Source organism: Phodopus roborovskii, unplaced genomic scaffold (assembly GCF_943737965.1).
Source record: "Phodopus roborovskii unplaced genomic scaffold, PHOROB, whole genome shotgun sequence".
Taxonomy (NCBI): Eukaryota; Metazoa; Chordata; class Mammalia; order Rodentia; family Cricetidae; genus Phodopus; species Phodopus roborovskii.
In genome coordinates this window covers 9473199-9499171 of record NW_026126648.1, presented here as the reverse complement: position 1 = coordinate 9499171, position 25973 = coordinate 9473199, and the positions used below count along the sequence as shown (strand labels likewise).

General features: G+C 36.4%; 1 protein-coding gene across 4 annotated transcripts in view; it reads left to right on the top strand.

Moving 5' to 3' along the window:
- The window catches only part of Slit2 (slit guidance ligand 2), a 311911-nt gene that overhangs the window by 244473 nt on the left and 41465 nt on the right, over window positions 1-25973 (top strand). For all 4 annotated transcript variants that reach the window (XM_051174041.1, XM_051174039.1, XM_051174040.1 and 1 more), the window contains 10 exons: window positions 857-1023; window positions 1909-2041; window positions 5497-5565; window positions 7494-7565; window positions 8450-8521; window positions 10007-10078; window positions 12807-12970; window positions 21268-21392; window positions 21522-21619; window positions 22748-22887. In XM_051174041.1, the coding sequence (XP_051029998.1) occupies window positions 857-1023; window positions 1909-2041; window positions 5497-5565; window positions 7494-7565; window positions 8450-8521; window positions 10007-10078; window positions 12807-12970; window positions 21268-21392; window positions 21522-21619; window positions 22748-22887 (1112 nt within the window). The remainder of the gene's footprint in view (window positions 1-856; window positions 1024-1908; window positions 2042-5496; window positions 5566-7493; window positions 7566-8449; window positions 8522-10006; window positions 10079-12806; window positions 12971-21267; window positions 21393-21521; window positions 21620-22747; window positions 22888-25973) is intronic.

Here is a 25973-nt window from a genome sequence, read left to right as displayed (position 1 = left end):
GGCTCTAGTAATTGATAATATGCTGGTCACAGCAGTTTCTGAGTATCCTAACCTAACTCAATAGAATGGGGAATAAAGATAATTAGAACTGTTCCAAAAGCATGCTTGAATCTGCTCAAGTCAATGAAAAAAAAAAAAAAAGTGAAGTAAGCATCCATACATCAGTAAAATACTTAATCCCTTTCCACATGAAGTGTGATGCTTTACATGGAGTGACTAATTTGTGCATATTAAAGATGGCATGTCTATAAATAATGGGGTTGTCGATAGGTTTGTGCTTAAGTATGAGATGCCAAAAGTATTGAGATTTGTACAAGTAAATTCATTTTTATAACTGGCATTTAATCAACTCGGCTGTCAGCTTAAATAGGAATGCTATTCTCTGGAGCAAACAAGAGATGGAAATCTTAAGATGAAAAATTAAGGGAATAGCTGTTGTCAGGTTGAACTCAATAATACAAGGTAATCAGCCTTCATCTTTATATTAAATTACTGTTTTATCGGCACAGGAGAGTTTGACAGTAAGTTAGATCTCTGACATGTTTAAATTATTTCTAAGTAAGGTATCTATCAGGATCCATGGCATAAACCCTAAATTGCTGCCTTCACTATTTTTTTTTCTTTTGATGGCATGAAATTATTGGAAGAATTCTCCTATGAAAATGCATTGTCTTTTGGCTCTTGACATACACATTTAGAAAAAATATGCATGACATATTTTGTATATGATTGTATGCCTATAGGGGAATGGGCACACAAAGACTAAGTAAAATTATCACGGTGGAGAAATGGGATTTAGGAAAATAAGAATAATGAACTCTGAACTGAACTGTGTATTGTCTCCACGTGATCTTAGGAACCTCTTGGCCAATCCTTTCAACTGTAACTGTCACCTGGCATGGCTGGGAGAATGGCTCAGAAAGAAGAGAATTGTAACAGGAAACCCTCGATGCCAAAAGCCCTACTTCCTCAAGGAAATCCCAATCCAGGATGTAGCCATTCAGGACTTCACCTGTGATGATGGTAAGAAACGTATGGCAAACATGGGCCATTAGACCTTCAGGCAGAAGATCAATGAGATGCTCCTTGTCTGGGGGGGGGGGCGAATGCTTCCTTTAGTACAGAACAACACGATAACAGAGCTTATCGTGTGGCAAGACTGTTTTCAAAAACAGCACTAAGGTCCTGACCCACTTACCACCTAAGTGCCATGATCTGCTTTGCTCAGTTCTCTATTCTTTGAAGCCAGGCATTGCCCTTTCACATTCAAATCTACTTCCTGCCTGTTTCTAAATTTTCTAGAACACTTCCAAGCTCCCAACTTGTGGATCATGCTCGTAGAGCTTAATTTTAATTTAATTTTTCTCAGCATGTCTTTTACAAGCTACCATGTCCAAAAGAAAGAAAACAAAACAAACAAAAACCCATTGTAACATAGAAGTCTTAGTCAAAGTGACAAAGGTCACAGTCTCTCCTTCATTGCCAGTGAGCAGGGAGCTAAACTGAATCCTATGCTTTTAACATGAGGTGTCCATGTAAGTCTCCCAATCTTTTCAAGGACATCTGCCTCCTTATGCCCCTCTCTTTACAATTTCTCCTCAATCCAGGTCATATCCTAATTTAAAGCCATATAAATAATTCTAAAAATAAGGAACTCTTAAAATTATGTTAGTTGCACAAAATTGTGAGCTATTTTCTGAAATTGAAATTCTACCTGCATATATATATATATATATATATATATATATATATATATAGTGTCAGTCTATAAGTACTTAGTGATTTATTCGTAAATGGTTATGTAGGTCAAGACCCCGTGATTGTGAAATTCACCTAGATGTATAAACTCCGCTCTAGCCCCTTCAAAACTGTAAATTTGTGTTTTATGTACTTCACGTGGTGATCTAGGAAACGATGACAATAGCTGCTCTCCACTCTCCCGTTGTCCTTCGGAATGTACTTGCTTGGATACAGTAGTTCGATGTAGCAACAAGGGCTTGAAGTTCTTGCCTAAAGGAATTCCAAGAGATGTCACAGAACTGTAAGTACAGTTTCTTGTCCTTCTTTACTCTCTCTTCCTGGGGTTAAATGCTGTGACAAAACCAGTGTTACAAGAGAAAAGACTTATTTTTCTTGCAGTTCCAAGGCAAGTGTTACAGGAAAATTAAGACAGGGACAAGAAGCATCTAGTCACATCAATAGTTAAGAGTAGAAAGAATGAATGTATGCATCTTCATTTGTGTCCAGCCCACTCTCTATACTTCATGTCTGGAAACAAAATCTAGGGGATGATACCACCCACAGTGGGCTTGGCCTCCCCGCAATAATTAATGTAATTAAGACAAGTCTGGTGTAGAAAATCTCACATGAAAATTTTATTCCTAGGTCACTGTAAATTGTGTCAAGCTGACTTTCAAAGCTGTCTCGCTTGTTTTCCCCTTTCCTGTACAACTAATGTTTTATACAACAAGGAGATAAAGATCTACCAAAATTCTTTCAAATCCTGTTTACAGGCCACATTCTTGCCAGGTTAATGAATATTTCAAAGACCACTTCAGAGGACTAGGGAATTACTGTTTGGATGTATTGTCCTTTTGCCACAATAAGAGTACTCAGTGCCTTCGTTATGTGTTTTGTACCTGTTAAGCTTCAATAAGGAGAGTCAAACGTACATAAATCCTGCACTTAGAGCTTCTCTGTCTAGTTTCTTATTTATTTCATGGGTCATTTTACAAATTTGGTGTCCCTTCAAGTACAGTTTGGGGGTTGTTGCATAGTTAATTTATCTGTAATGTCAAGAACACTTTGTATGGTTAATTCTTGAATTAACCATAATCATAGAGGTCATAACCATATGATCCCTAGGACAATATCTAACCATGTAGGATAGTAATTATCTAGGAATTAGAATTAACTGGCATAATCCTGTCTTTCAAATGGGATCCTTTCGATCCAAAAGGACATGTGGCCAATTATCATTGATGCTTGCATAACTGATATTTAAATATAAACTTCACAGCCGATATCCATATAAATAGACCTGCAGAAGTCAGTCCTTCAGTTCAAAGTACTATGGCTGCATCCATGCCACATATTCAGAATGCTATTCAACAGAAAATCAGATGCCAGAATAAGGATGCAATTTTACCACATTCATTCCATTCCATTATATTTCAACAGGAATTTGATGGGAAAATGTTTTATCTGAATCAAACTGACTCATTTAATATTTATCTGTGGTTTTGTTTATATGGATGGAATTAAAGATCAAAAATATTTTAAATGCAGATAGGTGGCTGTAATTCATGGAAATGCATGCAAGGGCTCCCTCCCCATGGTCAGCTCTAGTCACCATTTGGGCAGTGCACAGCGTAGGTAGTGAAGTTCAATGATATGTTACTTATTGCCTTTTAGGCTTTTGGCTAAGATCAAGTGAAAATCACGTCCCTTCAGTTTTTAAGGGTCCCATTTTTCAAGTCAGGTTCGGTTCATGCATCCTGTTTTGGTCCTAAATATAACACTCAGAGAAGAAGACACAGCCTTGGTGTATGGAAGAATGTGTTCCTTGGATTGAAAATGCTGTCAAATGTTCAGTTTCTTTTTCTTACTAATGAACACTGGAGTTAATTGACTCTAAGCACTGTGTTTTGTGTGTTTAATTGTACATCTGTTTGAATATTTTTCAAAAGATGATATGGATCCATAACTCTTCCCCACTCCCTATCACTATAAGCCTATATTCTATATGCAAAGTAAAATTTTATACGTGGCCCATTGAAGGGTGTGGCATTCACATCCTCTTTGATGCTAAATAGTTTTTCCTCCATTTTAACTGGCCTTTTGTCTTCATTTTTTAAAAACTGAGTATTCTTTCATGGGGATAATAATCTCCATTTCTCAGTTCACCCTCCCTATGCCATGGATGCATTTTTTCATTTGAGTATTCAGCCTACATCACGCTAAAGCTCGTTTTAAAATAATTTCCTTTTCTTCGAGTAAAACGTCGTGCTACATAGATGAACAGAATACTAACTCATCTCTTGAAATTCACATTTTACCTCCTGGAGAGATGATACTTAGAATCTTACCAAGTCAGCAAGGTTCCATTCATAAATATCCACATATTAGAAAATGTGCGTGTGTGTATTACACTAAATTATTAAGAGTATGGCAAAGTTACGATGTATTGGTGGACCAGTTTGAACATCGCCATACATCTCCCTCCTTATGCTGTTGTGCAGGGAGATGTGCAGTGTGTTCTTCTGGATCTTTTTATCCTGCTGCAACATTTGTGGGGTAAAAGGAGTGTGCTGAAGTTCATGGAATGCTGCTTCCCTCTAGTGGTAGCAAATTAATAAATAAATAAAGCAAAGCTTAGATAGGAAAGAAAATTAGGAAAAGGAGGCAAAGAAATAATGAATCAGTATGTATCAGAAATCTGAATGCTACATCAGAAGTCTTAATGTGACTTGTAATGTTGCATTGGACATCTTATAGATCTGCCTACATTTTGACATATTATAGAGTTTTACCTCAAACAACTTCTTGACTTTTCATCTAAACATTATATACATTCCACCTGACATTCAAGATTGGCTGCTGCACTGGGACAGGAAAAGCCACATCTCCAATGTGCCAGAATTGTTATCAGCTCCACCCAAGGTGCCAGAGACTCTTGGAACAGAGTCTATTGTTTGGGGGGGGGGGAATTGAGAAGAGAAAGATTGTTGTCTTTTTTTTTTTTTTTTTTGTAACATCATGGATCCATTTATTTGTGTCCTATCAGCTCATTTCATTGTGACTTCCCTATGTTCTCTATGTTCTGACTCTTAGAAGGACAAAGGTGTACTTTTACTTGAAAACTACTTTTGTGTTCACATGCTACTTTTTTTTTTTTTGTACTTGAAAAAGTTTTCTATTATTCCATAAAAGCTCTTGAGATCCCTGTCACAAAGTAGATGTGTAACATTAAATCTATTTTAAAGCTATGTCTAGTTGCTCTCAGATACCTGCTTAAAACTGTCCAGTGTTATTTAGCAAATGTGTCAATATGTATGCAGGCGATGAAGAGAGTGATCCGACTCAGTACCTAGGTTTACCTAATAATTCTTCAATTTTATGGTGCTGTCTCCGCATAAGTAAACTGTAGACCACATAAAAATAAAAGTCACTGGATGGACCTTCTTCCTGAGGGGGGGAAAAGTGGCTAGACGTTTGGCTTGTTTTCCTGGCTAAGTCACAAAGAACTGCAGTCATTGTTCTGCCCTTAGGTTTATGCATTAGGCTAAGTGAGCCACAAAGAGTTCTGCTAGATTGAACCACTGTGTGATTTGCCCTTTACTTGTCTTGAGTAATGATCTCAGTTTGGAAAATGATCTCTCAAAGAGAAAACTGCCAAGTTGAGCCTCATCTCTGTTCAAAGTAAATATTGTTCATTTGCTTTGAGATTTCCCACTGTTACTTTGTAAGACGACCTTGTTGTGCCCTTGTTTTTAGGTATCTGGATGGGAACCAGTTTACGTTGGTCCCCAAGGAACTCTCCAACTACAAACATTTAACACTTATGTGAGTAGAACATGTTCCCACCTTTAACATATTTCATTTCATTAAAAGGGGAATGGCAAGTGGCAGAAGACTTAGACAGCCTTTCACATAATAGAAGTGACTGGCAGCGACCTGCGCCTCTCCTAGATCACTGTAGTTCAGGATCGCTAGCTACATCTCTGTGGAATATCAATCAGAGGATGCAGTGTCTTACGAAAAGCATCTCTATTCAAAATAGCAAAGATACAATAATATCTAAGCAGTAAAAGAAATCTAGCAATAAAACTGGATGCTTTATTGATAAGAATATAGGCTACTTGTTAGAAATCATAGAGTGGGGAATATTTTATTTTATATGGTAAATGAATTATGATCCAAACTTTGCTGAAAGTATATGTTTTGTTTGACTTCCTTATATAACACGTTAAAGTAATTGAGGGGCTATAAATATTAAAGTTCATTTTTATACAAGCATGGGGATTTATACTCTAATGAAGCAAGACAATGATCCTGGCATTCTGAGTATAAATATCAAGATACTAATTCTGTATTCAGTTTAGGTTTCTGTCTTCAGAAAATCACTTGTTTCTTTATCTATGAATAAAATTAGTTACGTTGACAATTTGAATATAAGATATAAAAGCAAGGATGCATTCAAGTATGTAAACAAATTGATCTAGTTAAACATCATAGTTCAAAACAGACAAAATGCTTTTACATATATCGTCCCCCTTTAGAGTAGCCTAGCTGGTGGCTGGTAAAGCTTCATAACACACAGAGAAATTAGCAAAAGGTAAACGACTTTTACAGATACACAGTATCATTAATTTAATTCATTTTCGAGTTTGGGGAGCAGATTATTAGTTTCCTAGGACAAGTTTTATTCCTAATTAGTGAGTTCCAGAAAGTTCAAGAAAAGCATTTATTACATGATCCCATATGAACTTTATCCATGAGCACTGAGACAAGTAATAATGGCATTGGTCTCCAATTTCCATAAAGGATGGGAAATCCAAAGAGAAATTATTATAAGGCAATGTAAATGACAAATGGCACAACTAAGAAAAAATATACTTCGACTGTACCTTGCTCTACTTTGAATCATTCTGTTAATAGTAAGAACTGGTCTCTTTAAATGATCTTATAGGCTAGCTGTCTATAGATCAGAAGGTAATTTGAACAGCATTGGGTCATTTATGAAAGATTACATGATTTTTTGGAACAAATTCAAACTGAGATCTGTGGATATGGAGACGTTGATTACTACTGACCCATTCTATAATTGCCTTTTATAAAAACATATAACTACATTTTTAATTTGGCATAGAATTTCAACATCCAAAATATGGATTATAAAGCTCTAGTAATGTTCCTGTAATTTCCATAATTACATGTGTCTTTCTTACTTGTATTTTGGAAAGTAAATGCAAGAATAAATGACCCTTATCTCTTACTCATATCCCATTTATTCATGTGTTAGATTTTGCCCCATAATTAATAATAGCTACAGATAATGAATTTATATAAATATATATGAAGTATATGTTAACATGTATACCAACATATGATGTGATCATACATATAATGAGAATATAATAATATCCTGTATTATATCCTATAATTAAAAATATACATGTATTCTGAAAATTCCATCTTTTTATATTTGCTGAATAATAAATATTTATCAAGAACCTTCTGAGCATCAGCAACCTAGCTAAGGGCTAAAGCACAGGTATTTTTATGATGACAATTTGAATGTAAGTACCTTGAGGACTGTTCTAATCAGCAAATTTGAATATGTGTATTAATGGACATTTATGTCAATGGAGATACAGAATAAAGAGAGCTATTGGGACTGTAAAACCTAGTGGTTTATTCCTAACCCTAAAAGTGAATGCCTTGTTTTTCTGGTTAATAGCAAGTTCTCTGTCATCCCTTTTCTCTTTTAGAGACTTAAGTAACAACCGAATAAGCACCCTTTCCAATCAAAGCTTCAGCAACATGACCCAGCTTCTCACCTTGTGAGTAGAAAAGTGTGGTACTGAATATCCACTTATTCATGGGGCAAGAAGTGTTTGCTAGATGGTTCCTGATGGACATGAGAGATCCTGATCTCATGAAATGTAATTGTCATCTAGAGAAACAGACAAAGCTTCCATAAAAACAAGGAGAAACGTTACTAAAAAATGGTCGTTTAGTATAAAACACACAAAAAATATATGTTTTTAAGTTCACGACGGTTTTTTTAAATCCTTAATTTAAGCTTTCAGGGGGCCTTGATCATTGTCCTAGTGCTGTGAAGAGACACCCATTACTATGTCAACTCTTATAAAGGAAAGCATTTAGTTATGGCTTGTTTAGAGTTTCAGAGGTTTAGCCCATTGCCCTCATGGCAGGGAACATGGTGGCATGCAGACAGATATGGTTCCGGAGAAGTGCCTGAGAGTTGCACATATGGATCTTCAGGTAGCAGGAAGAAGATAGATTTAAGCTTGGAATTTAGGCTTGGAATGGGGTTTCTGAGACCTACTAACTAGTAACACACTTCTTCCAACAAGGTCACCTCCTAAGCCTTTCAAATAGCACTGTTCCAGGGTCACAAAATACTTGGACCTATAAGCCAATGGGGTCATTATCATTCAAACCAACACACAGGGTCTAATATCTCAGCCATGGGATAGGATAAGTGAGGCATGTATACACAGTGGAGAAGTTTTTAAGTTTGCCTTAGGAAATGTATTATACTAGGATTAGAATTCATAGATGAGCAATGTAAGCAATATATAAAGTATCCAATTTATATAAATTGCTCAGATCCCCAGTTTCTGAATTGCTTTGCTTCAAAATAGTATTTGTATATTATTAAGTTCCCAAGTGAAATAAACGGATATGTATCCGATTTCAGAATCCTCAGTTACAACCGTCTGAGATGTATCCCTCCACGAACCTTTGATGGATTGAAGTCTCTTCGGTTATTGTAAGCATCCTGTGTCTACTAGTCACCTTTCTGGGGGAACTCAGTTACAGGCTATCTTTTGAGTGATGTCATCACTTTGTTTTTCTTGGTTATTTCATCACGTGTATGCTACGGTTGACTATAAATTTGAAATCAGCAGAGTTGTCTGATGGTATCATCATATAATCATTTTGATTAAAACAGTATAATCTCTTTTGTAGAACTTGTTGCTATGGTAGTCATTAGTTGATAATCTATAATACTAAAGCACACATTTCACATAGCTCCAATTAACTGTGATAAAAACAAGAAAACTTAATTTCTTTAGAAATCACATTATATTTGAATACTTTTTTCATGAAATGTACTTATTTGATGTATTCTTCCAGGCTGTGTTCTTTGTGTACATCCTTATATGCTAATATATGTATCCCCACTATGTAACTCTTAAAAGCCATGAGTAGGATTCTTCTGGTCTTCCTTTAGCTACTTTTATTTAATACTTTAGTATGCTTGTCTTATACCATGTGTAGCTTTTTAGCAATTGTTTTCCAGGTACAGGATATTCCTTATATTATAGAAAACAACTTTAACTATCTGTGTCCTCACTATCATTCACATTAATGGCAAATAATCATTATTTCTCATGACACTCAAATAAACGATCTATATTTTTATTTTTTGCACAAATGCTCTAACATGAAAGCAATTGTTTAGAAGGGCAGTTCTGTCCATGATATTAGGATGGTTCCAAAACTAACCATCAACTTATCTCTCAAACATTTTGTCTTATCTCTCAAATATTTTGTCAATTAATTAACAAATTCTGTTTCTACCAACAGTTTAATAGAGTACTCTTTTCAAAGCACATTCATAAACATTTCTTTCTTATTAGACTATTATGAATCCTTTTTCTTTCTATGGCAGACAGAAAATAGTTTCTTTGCTCTTTCAGTTAACATTTCTACCGACTATAGCATTGGAGTGCTTGTATGTTTATCGAATATTTGTGATGCGTGCTCTAAAGGTATCCTGATGGCTTTCTTAACCATGACCTATTAGATAATCTTCTTTATGAACACAGATGTCTGTTCTGTTACGATTGATTTTATAGCTCTTCATTAAGGAATTAGATGTTTTCTCTTTCAAGGTTAGGATGTATACGCTCCAATGTCTTGTACATAGCCCTTTAACAGATTTTATTTTATAAAATATTTAGTAATCTTCTTTATGATTTCCAAGATTTATGTTGTGCCTTTGAAAGTCTTCCCCTCAATCTAGAATTTATTCCATGCAGAGGATGTGAGGTATGGGCTGACTTTAGTTTTTCTTAATAGATAATTGTTGTCCAAGCATAGCTTATGGAAAAGATTGCCCTCTTCCACTGACTCAAGTGTTTAATAAAAGCGAAATTCTTGTACATGTAAGAATGACTTAAGTGTTTAATAAAAGTGAAATTCTTGTACATGTAAGAATATTTTTCTGAACTTTCTTTCTCACTTTTAGATCTCTGCATGGAAATGACATTTCTGTTGTGCCAGAAGGTGCCTTCAATGACCTCTCAGCCTTATCACACTTGTGAGTACCTGGCTTATGGATGAAGTACTGGAGTCAAATGTGCTCTGCTGAGCAAGTTCTGGATAGTTCTATACCCTCCCACCCCACTGTAACTATAAGCCATGTTTGATTTCATCTTTAAAGAAAATGAACAAAGTTACAAATTAGATACCTTGCCACCTACAGGGAAATTTTAGTTAATTCTCGGGGCTGGCAGTCCCCATCAGGTTGGTGGCCTGTGTTAAGCTAGATGTATCTTTTCTATAAGCACAATTCTGCAGTTCCACTGTCCTTTTTTTCTCATTGCTCTCTGATTCGTGCCCAACTCTACTTCCCAAAGCTGTGTCCCATATACCACTTCCTCTATGAATCATACACCAATTGCTCAAACTAGATTCATTTATGCCACAAATACTACTTAGCAGTGACCATGGCGCTGTGCAATATTGACACTGATACCACTAAATAGTTTATAGTCTGATGGTGCTGTGTGTCATGATCCTTGCATTTCTATCTCCATATTTATACTTACAATAGATGTTATATTTGAAATAAATATAGAGGTAGAAATGGATTATACACACACACACACACACACACACACACACACACACACACACACATATATATATATATATATATATGTTTCAGCCCTAAAAGGTTAACACAGTTGAATTCTGTCCTTACCCTATAGTAGATGTAATATTAAGATAGCTCAAACCTAGAAGAAAAGGATGGGATCTGTCTAAACCTACAAAACCTTCTCATGTGATGCTGAGTTTGAGGCTTCCCAGTAGCAATTATCTGGTTCTTCCTGAATGTCAAAGCCGCTATGACCTCAGTAAAATTCACAGATTCCAAAGTGATTAGATTTAGAAAATTCAGAGAGACAGCAAAAGAATCATGTAGTTAATCGTGTTGCACCTGAATTTGCTTTAAGGAGGCTGTGTTATCGATATGTTTTGTATATATTCATTTATCAGATTGATGTCTCCCATTCACATTCATTCCATTAGACCAGAGGCTACAAGGCAAGATCTTTACCATTTCATCTTTGAGCATCATCATCTGCCTCATTAAATATCCACATCAAGTTCTCTCTTTGCAAATTCCTCGGCTATCCTGTTCATGAGATTCAGTATGAATCACCAGTTAATTTCAGGGGTGTGACTGTTCCTGTCATAGAGAAAGCTACATAAAGGAGAACGTGAATTTAGGGTCATGAATCTGAAAACACCACACAGCATGAGAGAAGAGTATACTGCTTGACCTGAGCAAAAATGTCATTCTGTGACCCTCCCCACTTCAAAGTTTCTCAGCTATGGCTTCCCTTTCACTCTGAAGGTTATTAATAGCTCTCTCAATCACTTCTACTCCTCTCTCTCCTCTGATTCAGGAGGACATTTGGAAATGTCAAGAGACATGAGAACAAAGTAATCAAAGACACCATTATGCTCATGTTTTGATTTGAACTGTTTCAGACTAGCATATATGCAAAAGAAATGTTTACTGCATTGTGATGGTTGATTCAACTTGGACATTTATTCATACAATATAAGGTGTTACGATTTTGCAAGTGTATTGTAGAGGGTTCCTAAAAATTAATGAGAAAGATTATAATTAAACGGTAAACCTCTGTTACTAACCAGAAGGTAATTGTGTTTTGGAAAACTACATTATGTGCCATAACTCCAGTATCCTGGCATAGGGAGTTTCTGAACCCACTAATTAAATATAACAACTTGTTATTAATATTGGCTCATGGCCTCACACATTACTATTTTAAATAAAATCAGGTAATCAGGTTTACTCCAGCGCCTGCAGCTTGTAATGATGTCAGAAAAGCTAGCTACTATCCTCATGACTCCTCCATTACTAATATTGTTTGTATAACTAAATCCAGGATTCTAAAATGAAAGACCAGAAAATGACAGATCACAGGAGATGTGCATCAGCTCTGGAGAATGGGCTTCAATTGTGTTTAGGATTTTCCTTCTAATTAATTATACCAAATACTGTAGACTTTTCATACCTGCCGCCACTTCCCAGAGAAGTTGGTCTGCTCATTACAGACATCTAGTAAATGCTTCTGCTGTGCAATTATTCCTGAGGTTTACTTGTGTTTGTCCATATTTCAGTCTCATTAGAAATGGGAGCTCTAAGCTGGGTGGTGGTGGCACACGCCTTTAATTCCAGCACTGGGGAAGCAGAGGCAGGTGGATCTCTGTGAGTTTGAGTCTAGCCTGGTCTACAGAGCTACACAGAGAAACCCTGTCTCAAAAGACAAAAAAGGAAGGAAGGAAGGAAGAAAGGAAAGAAGAAAGAAAGAAAGAAGAGAGAAAGACAGAAAGAGAGAAAGGGGAGCTCTTTGGGGATCAAGAATGATTCCCTACTTATAATGGAGTCCTCAGAATTTTGCATGGTAACTGAGTTCTCAGTAAATAATTGGAAAGTGCAAAGAAGTGCTAACTTGCCCTTAGAATGTACTTGCACCCAAGGTAAATGTGTCTCTCCATATATGAAGAAACCTTGTAAAGCCCAAGAAAGTATTATTTTTTATTACACTTTCACAAAAATGAGGAAAGTGGTAATATGAAGTTTCTCCATTTTCTTCTAAATTGTTGGCATCAACAAAACTTTAGGAGTTTTTTCTACTGAGCATCACTGTGAACCTGTTCCGTTAGGAAATAACAATACTTCCATACTTGTGTGTGTGTGTATGTGTGCTTTTGTGGTGTTCTTTTTCCAGAGCGATTGGAGCCAACCCTCTTTACTGTGATTGTAACATGCAGTGGTTGTCCGACTGGGTGAAGTCGGAATATAAGGAACCTGGAATTGCTCGCTGTGCTGGCCCTGGAGAAATGGCAGATAAATTGTTACTCACAACTCCCTCCAAAAAATTTGCATGTCAAGGTATGGCTTTTAATTATTTGTACTTCTTTTGAAACAATTCTCTACATTAACCACCATAGAAGGCAGTCTCTTGAGAGTGGACTTCAAAGGTCTAGTTGGGAAGACTTTATGTTCTCTGTCCCTCTGCTTGAACAAGGGATGTCATTTCCTATGATTCCCAATTAACGAACTGGGCCTTTCAAATCCATCTTAGATCCATTGGAATGGATAGAGTTTCTTGAAAACGTAGGTAGAAATGCACAAATTGGAAATGACTTTCTTCATCTCTGACCAATAAAACATTTCACTTTTGCTTTATCTGAATGTGCCCCCTCCTCCACTTTTAGAGCTGCCAGGGCCCTGTGGCTTCCTAATCCCAGGTAAGCAGAACTGAACCCAGCTTCCCAGTATGCCCGCCAGACATTCCCACTCACCCCGGTGCTGAGATTTCCTGTGTGGGTGTTCCCTTTTGTTTGCTTCTACTCCTGCCTCTTCCCTTACCTTCCCCCTTGTTGGTGCACTTGTAGCATCTCAATAGTATCTTCATAATAAATGTAATTTTCTGCTCACTCTCACTCTAAGAATACTAAATACTAAATTCATAGGATAAATAGAAAAATCTAAATGGGGAATTGTAAACAATAATAAATATTTTTGCAATAAGAAGGAATATTAACCATTGCTTACAGTATATAGACATAAGATTCCTTTCTTGCATCATTCTATTTAGGGAAAAGAAATATGTGCATTTAGTTTTTTTTTTTTTTTCATTCTTCTTGACTTCTTAAAACCCACTCAGAATTACTAAAGAAGAAAAAATGTTGAACGTCTATATGAAAAATAAGAAAATGTAAAACCTGGATATATTATGGAATAAAGAGCAGTTCATAGTGTGATCAATGCCTTCTACAGTTGCTCACACTGACCAAAAATAAGCTTCTAAAACTTGACCATTTTTTCATGAAGAAAAATGTACTGAAGAAAGCAACACTTTAATGCTCACCTCCTCCTGCCCTTTGAACCCCAGTGTACCTACTTAAATCCACGGCTTCATTTTCCAGTACTTAGTAAAACCTAATTTCATGACATAACCCATCTGTGCCTCAGTTTCCTCATGTGTAAATAGCCATGCTAGTACTAATATGAAAGAATTTCGAGATTAAATGAGTTGACAAGGATGAAGAGGTAGCTTAGTCCAATGTTTGCTTTGAGAGAATGGACTTTTTCAATCTCTAGTACACATGTGACAACAAAACAGAAAAAACAAAAACCAAAACAGGCACCGTAGCACTTGATTATAATCCCAGGAATGGGTGAGATAGAGCCCTGAAGCTCAGTGGTCATCTACTTGACAAACTCCAGCCTAGTGATAGACCCTTTCAAAGGGCACAGGTAGAGGGCTGGGGAAATAGCACAGTCACAGAATTCTATAGTATCTCCATGATAAATGTTTGCTGTGTAAACATGAGAACCACAGTGTGGATCCTTAGTATTTGAGTCAAAGCTAGACATGGTGGCACACCACGTCTGGATGGAGAAAGACAGATCCATGGAACTCAGCAGCCGCCTAATCTAACTGAATCAGTGAACTTCATGGTCAGTGAATGTATTGAATGATTTTGTGTCGACTTGACACAAGCGGAAGTCATCACAGAAGAAGGAGCCTCAGTTGTTGAGGAAATGCTTCCCTTCAATTCGGCTGCAGTCATTTTTTCAAATAGTGATCAATGGAGGAAGGCATAGCCCATGGTGTGTGATCCTTGGGCTACTGCTCCTAGGTTCTATATGAAAGCCAGCTGAGAAAGCCGTGGGAAGCAAGCCAGTGAGCAGCATCCATCCATGGTCTCTGCATCAGCTCCTTCCATCAGGACCCTTCCCTGTTTCAGTTACTGTCCTGACTTCCTTCAGTGATGAACACTGATCTGGAAGTGTGAGCCAGATAAACCCTTTCCTCTCCTATTTGCTTTTTGATCATGGTGTTTTGTCGAAGCAATAGAAACTCTAGGTAAGACAGTGAGAGAGCCTGTCTCAAAAAATACACACAGAATGATTAAAGACAACTAACATCAGCTAATGGCCTTGATAGGCACACACATAAACTTAAATGCATTCAGACACCATATACACGGCAATACACACACACACAAACAAAGGTAGCCTTGGATACTCACATAACACTTGTCTCTACTTCTCACTTAAGTAAGAGGGCACACACACACTCACACACACAGACACACACACACACAATGACACATGCACACACATTTTACAAAAATGAAATGACCAGGGATATACATGCAACACTGCCTTACATAGAGAAAGCACAAAGGATACCACCAGACAACAAACACCCTCAAGCTTGGGTAATATTTTTCAAAAATCTAGAGATGAGCTAATTGTGACAAAATCAAAAGCAAGTTTCCACTTCATACAGTACAGTTTTCTTTAATAGAAACAATAACAATGACTCTTCACTGGATTGGGGTACCTTCCACTATCTTGAGCACTTTATCTTCCCATGATTCTCCTGTAAGAACTGTGCACTACACACTTGAGTTACCAAAATACTGTAGTTAGTGACTGGTTCCGAAGGAGGGAGTTACCGTTTGAACCTTGAATTTCTGACATCAGAACTTACTACTGTTTCTCTTAGAGGTTTCAGTAGAAAGATTTTTACATGAACCACTGATACTAATAAACTTACAGCCTTACTACAGTGCTATACCAAGAAAATCATAGTTGAGAGCCAACCTCCAGTGATGGTTTGTTTGGCTGAAGGCAATGCATTCTTGTCTATTATTGGAACAGTGCACTCAAGGAAGTCTCAGGAGCCTTGTCTTGTGAGGATGCATGCTTTATGATCTGGAAAGCAGTAAAATGATGGGGCCTTAAATATTTTATAATCTGATATCTTCATATTTTAACTTAACTCTCCCATTATTTATGCCAGTGTAAAATGTTTTTATTTTATTCATGAAAGTCAGCTAACAACAAACTCTTGTATTAAAACTTATCAATAACTAATCCAACTACAACAACAAAACAGATCCTCTTTATTTAAAGTCACAATTTCATTGTCATGTGTAAATCTAATTTTTCTCTAAGTAAATATCTGTGCTATTATGTTGTGTAATTGATTTTCATTGAAGTGTGTATTCTCCATTTCCATGATGTTTTTTATAGGACAGATCATATTTTTGTGATATAAAAAAATAAAGTAATGGGATGATATCGGCAGTCATAACATTTTTATTTAGCAACCAAGTCAGAGTTTTCTTGAGTGGGAAAAAGGCATTAAGGATCATGAGCTGTCTTTTATTATCCTCTACTCATTAACATTAACATGATCAAGTAGTCTTCAATCATAAACACAAGTTTTCTATTTCTAGTCTTTCACTGAAAAATCCAATGTGGTTTGCTGTCATTGTTAACTTCAATCATCCTTTGTAACGCTCCTGTTTCAGCAAGATTTAACTAAGCACACAGCCAAATTATCCTCTTTCAATTGATAGACATTCATTAGCAGCCCAAATGTACTAAACAGTGAGCATTCTATTGAAAATATATGATGCCTTCTTGCATCCAATTAACAAATATTGTTGGAGTTCCTATTAATTATAAAGCCAAGTTCCAACATGGTATGGATCCTGTAAATGATAAAGAAACTTCTATTTGAATGAAGCTTATGTTTTACACAGATAATTCTAAAGTAATATGGACTCTAAATGACATAAATATATGTGAGATAGAAATATGTAAATAATATGTATAATATATAAACAAATCTAACTAGATCACACTATGATGGAATTTTAATGACACCACAAAGCCATTAGGAGGTTTATACAGATGGTCATGTGACCTGAGGGTAGGACATATTGGAAAGGACAAGGCTGACATAGACAGATGTTTCACAGCTAAATGTTCAAACCAGACAGGGGGATTACAAAACTCAATCCCTTCATCAGGACCTCATAGCACATGCTTATCATCCCATTTACTTAGGATGCTGAGGCAGGAAGATCTCAAGCCTGCCTGAGCTACAGAGCTCTTAGACAACTACTGATTCCTTTTGTCAAGAAAAGAATGTGAAAACAGAATTAAGTTGATTGTCTAGAATGCTTTGGGATTCTAGTTCCAGCCCCAAGTAAACAGAATTATGAGGAGGGAGGGAGAGAAAAAAGAACAGAGATTGGGAAGGAGACAAAGAGGAAGAGAAGGAGGAGGATCATCTTTATTCCTAAATCACTTCTTTACATCCTAGGAACTTCTTAAATCCCCAAACATTAACATTACACCATAGTCTGGTTTACTGCATTCCTTCCCCTAATTTTATACATTAATAATCATGTCTATTATAGAATTGGAAGTGAAGATATGTATCACTCCATAATGACACTGAAACAGTAGTTGTTTTCTTAAGGGACTCTCACAAAGTCCTTTGGGGGAGAAACTCTGAGCAGCTTGAGTAAAGCCTCAGGCTTTGAGCTTCCAAATCGTTAGTTAGGATTAGTCATGAATCAAGGAAAGGATTAAGACTGAAGAATTTGGTCTAAAGTAGAAGTGATGAAATGTTTACTCATTAGATTAGATTTGAAGCATTATTCTAACTCATTCCAAACATTTTACATTTTCAGATATCATACCACGAACATACAGCTATAACTGAAGTAATTTTAGTTTTGATGATTTTTTTAATTTGTTCATCCTTTGAAGAAAAAAATGTGGATATATAAGTATTTATCTGCAAAAAACATCACTCATGAAAATAAAAGGGAGTAAATAAAATTTTCATTGAATTTCTGAACATTTAAACTGGGATAGTTTAACATGTACTTATTTAAATAAATACACAGAACCAACAATTCATAGCCTAGCCTTGAATATTTTATAACCATATTCTCTACAGTAACACTAAAGATATGGAAGAGTCATTTTTCATTCTAATCTATCATGGTGAAAGTTCTTTACTGGCCAAAGGCATATATAAATAGCCAAAGAGCAAGTCCAGTGATGGCAGAGGACATTTTAGTCACCCACCATCAGCTGCCATTGTCCTTCCTATGCTGATGCTGACATCAATTTTGTCATCCTCTTTAGCCCTTCTCATCCACATTAGAGGTAGCCACTATTTCTTCTTTTACTATTTTTTTTTTTTTTGCCTCTTTCTTCATATATTTTTCTGGCACCCTTTTCTTTCTTAGCTATATATGGGCTTCAATTCTTAGTCTTATTAAACTCAGAATAGGTTTCCATCAATGGCCATGAATAACTGGCCATAAATTTCATCATGGAATTCAGGATCCTATTTCATTTTTTTCACAAATCTTCTCCTGTAACAATTTTCACAAACTTAAAATGTTCATTTCATCACATGTTCTGTCATTGCCCTTACTTATTTTCTCTGATTGACACATGCATATCTCCCCTGATGAAATGTGGGTTTTGAAGAAACTCAGGCATTTCATTTGGATTTGATCATCTGCAGCCTAGCATCTTACACAATGTAGATGACGATAAATATTTGATGGATGATAATTATGCCTTTGATAATATTACTTAAGAAACTATGTCATAGCAAGTGCAACATAAAGTTTTGATTTTAAACAAGATCTCCTTTCAGTCCAGTAGCCTGCTATCAAGAATCCCCTGTGAGCTTCTGGCATTGTCTGTCATGTACTTTGGACAGGAGTTTTTTATTGCACTAGTGTTTCCAAAAAATCAGAAAATAAAGGCAGATTCTGGGATATAGTTAGAATGTTTTGTCTAGGTATTTTGGTAATGAATCAAAGTGAGATGGAATTGTCAGGAATGGCAACATTGGGGTAAGATTCGAAGTGTTTGGAGTCATGTAATTAGGTCTACCTTCAGACTTCAATGGATTCAAAATTCAGCTTTAATAGATTAAAGCATGTAATCGAGATGGAGTGATAAGAAACTTTCTTCTCATTTTTACTTTGAATGATTTAATTAAGCACATGTCTGCTCATATAGCTAATACTCTAGTGCTTTCTTAAGTTACATTTAATCTTAAGTCAAATCAGTTAGCATACAAATGCCTCCTTCTTTTCACTGACACTAGCTGATACCTGTATCCATGAGGTGGGATGTCTTTCTTTCTCGGTGGTACATACCTCTTGGAGGCTAACTTGTCGGCAGGAAACATCCCTTGGAAACAGCTTCAAACATGAGAACCTGAAGAACATAGTTGTTTTCCAAGGAGGGAGGGAGAGAGAGAGAGAGAGAGAGAGAGAGAGAGAGAGAGAGAGAGAGAGAGAGAGAGAGAGAGAGAACTCACTGCTTCATACCATTGCTCTATTTCTATTATTCTTGGTCTACAACAGAGTCACAAATCACATTTGTCTTCCTAAAAACATGAAATCATTAGCTGACTATTATTAATCTAATTAGTAATTACCCTTTTATCTCCACCTCTATTACTCATGGTCACTATAATAGTCTCTGTAGTTACTCTGAGACAGGATAAAGCTATTATTCCCCTTGAATTAGAGGGCATTGGGAAAAGGTGGGAGAGTACACTGGAGAGAAAATGAATTGCAGATCGGAGTCAAATTAAGGACATGTGATGTGACTTGGAATACTGAAATACAGGCAGGGAAACTAATAGAAATTATCAAGTTGCCAGGGAAATTACTCTAAAGGGTAGTCATATAGAGAGAAACAAAGCTGGTGAAATCAGGCAACTGTGAAAAGGGCTATGAAAGCTACAATTGGAGAAAAGGTATCAATAATCCTCTGTAACTGAAATTCCAATGAACCAAGCCATGTCCAGCAAGGAAAGATATTCCACAGTATTCAATAGTGGTACCTATATTCTGGAGATAACCAATAGCTACCTAATTGAACTTAAGGCCACTCAACACAGGGGAGTACTTTCTTGCCTAACACTGTAAATTTAGCCAACTGCTTCTAGTCATGGGGCCTAGAGAAGAACTTACTATTCCCACTTTCCTAAACCAGTATAATCTCTAACTGCAGTCAAAGTATATGTTCTTCTATCCATATATGAGTGTAGCTCTCACCACTCATCACAAAAACTTTTTACAGCAGTTGGAGAGCATTACAGAAAGTCATAACCAGTCAAAAAACAGAGATCAACTATCTACTCCTAATTAATATATTTCAGCACAATGCCTACACTTAACTATCAGGGAAACTTGGGGAATAGGAAGCCAATGATTATGGGAGCCAGAGGACCAGAACATTTGCTCTAAGAGATTCTCCTAGGAAGTTGGGAAGGAAATAGGGAAAGATGGGAGATACGTTGAGCGAATGTGACCTGAGAAGGTCATCAAGTTGATAGGTTTATAATAGTTTGGGGGTGCTATGCAAATATGCCAAAAGCAAATATCCTGGTGACTATGCTGGAAACTTTATGCAATGAAATATGGAATTGAATTGACCACTGCTTTTTCCAATGAATATAAGGACCCATGCAGAGACAACTACTGGTAAAAGTATGATAGATGTTCATATTTCAGAGTATTTCTGCTTACTCTATAAAGATGTTAATTTGCCATTGTCCCAGTTTAGTGTGTTGCAAAAAGAGAAACTAAGGGGCTCTCACAAACCATATAGAAGTCAGCATCAATGGAACATGGCTTTACAGAGAACAGTTTAATTTTCACATTTTGGGCCACAGGTCATATAGTGTGAAGAATAGAAACTTTTGGAGGCTGATCTGTGTTAATCAGACCTTTCACAGAACACAGGGTTTTGCAATCGTTATGAAATGTGAGACCGATAGGCTCATTTCAGCAGTATTTTATTGCTAGAGAAGACAGACTGAAAATATCACCTGCCATGTCTTGCACTAATGAACTAAATGACTCAAAAGAATACAAAGGAGAATATAAAAGAGACTACATTTTTTAGGAATTGCCACATACATAAAATAGCAGAGGAGTTTTGTGCTATGCATTTGCATTAAGCTGGCTGAGGTGGAGATATAGTTCATTGCCATGGAGAGTGTTGAGAATTACTATTCAGTGCATAAAAGGATTCATATCACGGCAGTGGTGTCATTTATTCCAGCTTCTAACTACCTAAACTGTGAGCCCAGTTGTCACTCAGAATTCTCATATTCCTCACAGTTAGGTCTCCATTAGCATTCCTGGGCATGATGTAATGATACGGATTTCTAGTACCATCATAGAAGAGAATTGTGTAAAGTTGAGTAACAAATAACTTTACACAAATCTTACTTCTCTATTAAGGAATGTAAATGTACTTAGGTGATGACAAACAAAACTAAAGAGGACACATTCCTTTCTCACATTTGTCTAATTAATTTGTAGGTCCCATGGATATTACTATTCAAGCCAAGTGTAACCCTTGTTTATCAAATCCATGTAAAAATGATGGCACCTGTAACAATGACCCAGTTGACTTTTATCGATGCACCTGTCCATATGGTTTCAAGGTAAGTAGAAGTTATAATTGGGAGACATCACTTCCCATTGAGTATCTTCTTTCCACTGTTCTTTTTCTGTGTTCTAAGAGCTAGCTTCTTTAATTTGTACTTACCTTAACATGTGCATTTCTTCTTCAGGGGCAAGACTGTGATGTTCCCATCCACGCCTGTATCAGTAGCCCATGTAAACATGGAGGAACTTGCCATTTAAAAGAAGGAGAGAATGATGGATTCTGGTAAGTGGTCTGGCTGCCATCTCCTTTGTCTGGAGTACTGTAGTAAAAAAGTAACTAAACGAATATGCATGACCCTTTTCAAATAAAAAGCCATTGTTTCAAGAAGAATGTTAGTGCACAGATCACATGTATTAATTTAGAAAATGTTCAAATTTTATAGTTACAAAAAGTAATTCTTTTATCTATTGTTGCAAGCCAGCAAGGACATTGCACACAGAATTACAGATGATACAATTTTAAAAAATAGATTATGTGAAAGTGTGTGTGTGTGTGTGTCTGAATGCAGTTGCTAAACAGAGTCGGGTGTCTGATTTTCTCATACTTGGAGATATAGGTGATTGCCTATTACTTGCCGGATATGGGTGCTGGGAACAAAACTTGGGTCATGTCAAAGAGCAATATATGTTCTGCACCACTGACCACAATATCTGAGTAATCAGATCAGACAAAACACCAGAATGAATGGGAAGAAGCTCATAAAATCCACCCATAGCAGAGGCACCACTGGCTATCAATGGCTGCTGGTAGAGGGAGAGTTGGTTTCCTTCAAGGATGCAGCCATTGTACGGCTACCATGTTTTAGTAGGCAGCACTAAGTGGATTCTGTGGGTTATAACATAAGAAAAAGCACATGAAGTTGGGCAGGAAACATGGTGGAGTGATAAGGGAGGAATTTAATGGGACCCAAGGGGGATGGATTCAACAAAAACATATTGTACCCATGTAGGAAATTCTCAAATAAAAAAATAGTTAAAATATCAGGACAAGTTCTTTTTTATTTATAAACAAAGAGCATGAATTATACCCAACTTGAGAATAAGTGTATTTAGGACAGTAAAGGAAATTTTGCTTGTCCTTTAGACTTGAAAATGTCGGAATCTATTGACTTTTAAGATGATAAAGCCACATGCCATTTTTCAGCACTCATAAATTTCCTTTATAAATGTTTTCTGGTTTGTTATCTAGTCCCTTATATTGTATAATTCCATAGCTTTTTAAAAATCAATTTTGTGTAGTTAAAAGCTTTGTAATTATTATGTATATTTATGCTTTTTTAAAAAATATTTTAACCACGAAGTCTTAAAATGCACCCAAACAAGTTTCTTGTCTTTTCCCCCTGATGCTTAGGTGTAGTTGTGCTGATGGGTTTGAAGGGGAAAACTGTGAAGTCAATATTGACGATTGTGAAGATAATGACTGTGAAAATAATTCTACCTGTGTTGATGGAATTAACAACTACACATGCCTTTGTCCACCAGAATACACAGGTAAGAACTGGAAATTTTATGTCATCAATCAGTGTATCAATTTGAAAGCATCATCACATTATTATATTTATTTACCAAACCATTCATATTCAATAAGTAGGAAATATAATTGCAATAACAGAAATACATAGGGAACATTTCATCCCACCAAATAAAAGATGCAGCAAGCTCAGTTCTATCCATGTACCCATTTCATAAGGTCATGACCTCTAGAAGAATAAAAGTGGGTGCCATCCTGCTGAAACTTTTGGACCCATGATTCAATGACACTCCCATACAACCCACTTCCTCTTTATGGGATATTTTGCCCATATATATTTTTGTGTATTTCTTAACTTAGCTAAAGCACGATTCAACATTTGATATTAATAATGTCCATACTATCCTTCAGTAGTGAAAGTTTACCTCCAGTAAGCTCTGTCCTTCAGAGAGATGAGCCCTTTGAAAATATCTCAGGAGACTCTCACTTTCTTACCAACACTTAGACTCTGCTTAATACACTACTCAAATTGCTAAACTTTCTTCTCATTTTAGACCAGTTTTCGGTAAAGTCAGCACCAAATCTCTGCCTTGTCTGTTATGAAAGAATAGCATTCCTGTGTTTGTGTGGCTATGCATAAGAAATGCCATAATCAGAGGTGAGGGAGAGGAGTAATAGTACCTATATTGTTTCTAAATATACACACAGAAGTAGATACTGTCATTGTTTCGGGAATTACAATTTTCATTTTACTTAGGGTTTTTGTTTGTTGTTTTTTTCTTCATGTAATAGTTCAAAGTTAATCATTTCAAATAGCGGAATAATTATCTAGATAGCTAAGATTAATATTTCTAAGCATCCAATACAACCATATCTATGTAATTAACTTTCCCAGAGCTCAGAAGGAATAATCTTTGAAATTTCTTGCTATAGAAAATACAAAACTGTATAGATAGATAGAAGACATATAAATAAATAGATGGTATACAGACAAGCATAGTACATAGATGACAGATAAAGCTAGAAAATTAGATATATAGATACAAACATATATAGCTGTCATACTAGGAGTCAGAATTTGAACATTCCTTACTGTCTTGCATTAACAAAGTGTAGCAAGTGTATGCCAGACAAACTTGTGTTGTCCACACAAGTTTGCCCACCCATGTCTATCATGCTATCATGTGTCAGATATTAGCGTATGACCATAGATTTAAATCCCTTATACATAGCCTGAATATGTGAACTCTATTGGATCAGCTATTTGTATATGTTTAGGAGGTTGTGTTAAACAAGAATCAGTTTCTGTGTCACAGCCAGCATAGAGCTGCTGTATGTTTCCACCACTGTTCAGCTCACAGCAAAGGCTGATGGACCTATTTATTTTTGGAACTTCTATAAACCCGCCCTGTTTGATTTCACCAGAGAAATGGGCTCCCAAGCTTTATACAATTACTGAAGCTCTCTGTGTGGTTCTGAGCACAGAAACCTGGAGCTTACATACATTTTCTTCCTGGTGTAACAGGCTTGAGATCACATGTGTGGTAAGGTCCTCATATGTCTTTCTATGACAATTTGCATGAAGTGTGAACACATTCACGTTAGTTGGGCGCAGGGCCTGCCTCACTCCACTGGTGTTCGGCTTCCTCATTCTTGTTCTGATGATTCTCCCCAATTTTTGAGTGTTTCTTACCTGCTCCACGTCATTTCCCACACATGTGTGTGCCCCCCTGAGGGATTAATTTCTGTGTGCCCTCCTCTGAGAATGTGATGCAATCCCCCCTCTCCGACTATGTCAGATTTCATTCTTTGCACTCTATCGCAATAACTCAAAGCTTAGACAAACCAATTCTTTGCCAAAATGTGATATTCATAGAAGTTGTCATGAAGGACTCCCCACCATGACAATCTGCCAGAGCCATTTAGCTCTGAAAATGAAACAACATCGCTCCTTTTACTTGTAGCTATTACAAGTATTGCTTTGCCTTAATTTGGACAAAGGATCTAGACAAATATTGAACTAGAGACTGCACATGACACAGAGCAGAGATGCTAACTTTATTGCATTGGACTGAGCCCCTTGGGTCATGAAAGATTTGACAACTTGGCAATAGAGAAGGTATCTAAATGGGATGCACTCATAACTCATCTATCTCTTAACTGTAGAGTTTTGTGAACATCTGAAATGAGTGCATTTACAAAATGTCTAACAACCATCTTCAGATTCGGAGGTTGGTGGCTTAAAAGTTACCTTTATTAACAGTGAAGCTTAAGCCAGAATCTAGAACTCTGTGTCCTGTTCAACCCATGTCTACAGTTACAGAGGGATTTCCTTATAATGTGACTTCATGTTTTTACATTCAAGATAGAATCTGATTAATGAATTTGAGTTATATGAACCCTTCCGTACTCACAGAATATAATAATGCTTCCAATTGCTTTTTCTTTCTTTTTTCTTTCTTTTTTCTTTCTTTTTTTTTTTTTTTTTTTTTTTTTTTTGAGACTTTTTTTCTTTTGCCCTATATCTCAAAGCCACACAGTGAAAAGGTGAATTCTGTTTGATAGCAGAAAATAAGGCTTCACTGAGAAAGCTTGTAAATCATCATGGTGGCAATGCCTGGCATTTAACATCTATGTCAAAGTGAACACTTGTCAGTAGAGAAACCTGGAAAGAATATGACAAGGCAATCAGGACATGACAGGCAGCCTGTAAATCTGGGTTGAAAATACATGAAATAAGATGGACCAACATTCAGCCAATGTATAGAGGCAGAGTTAAGCCCAGAGTAGCCAAACATCACAACATGTATTTAATGAATTATTTCCTACCCTCCCCTGCTGAAAATATTGGTAGCATGAACTTAATGGGTCAGTAGTATTTTCCTGCTATGTACATTTCACTAGTCCCTCCCCACTTTAATAACTACATGTATTATGTCTACATACTAGACCCACTTTCTACTCTCCTAGCTACAAGACACCTCATTGCTAGTATTATTAAGGAAAGGTTAGCTTTTGAAAATTTATTTCCCAGTGATTCTATATTAAAATCAGTATGGGGAAAATAAGGATTTGGAGATATTAAATTGTTTATCCATAATTCTGT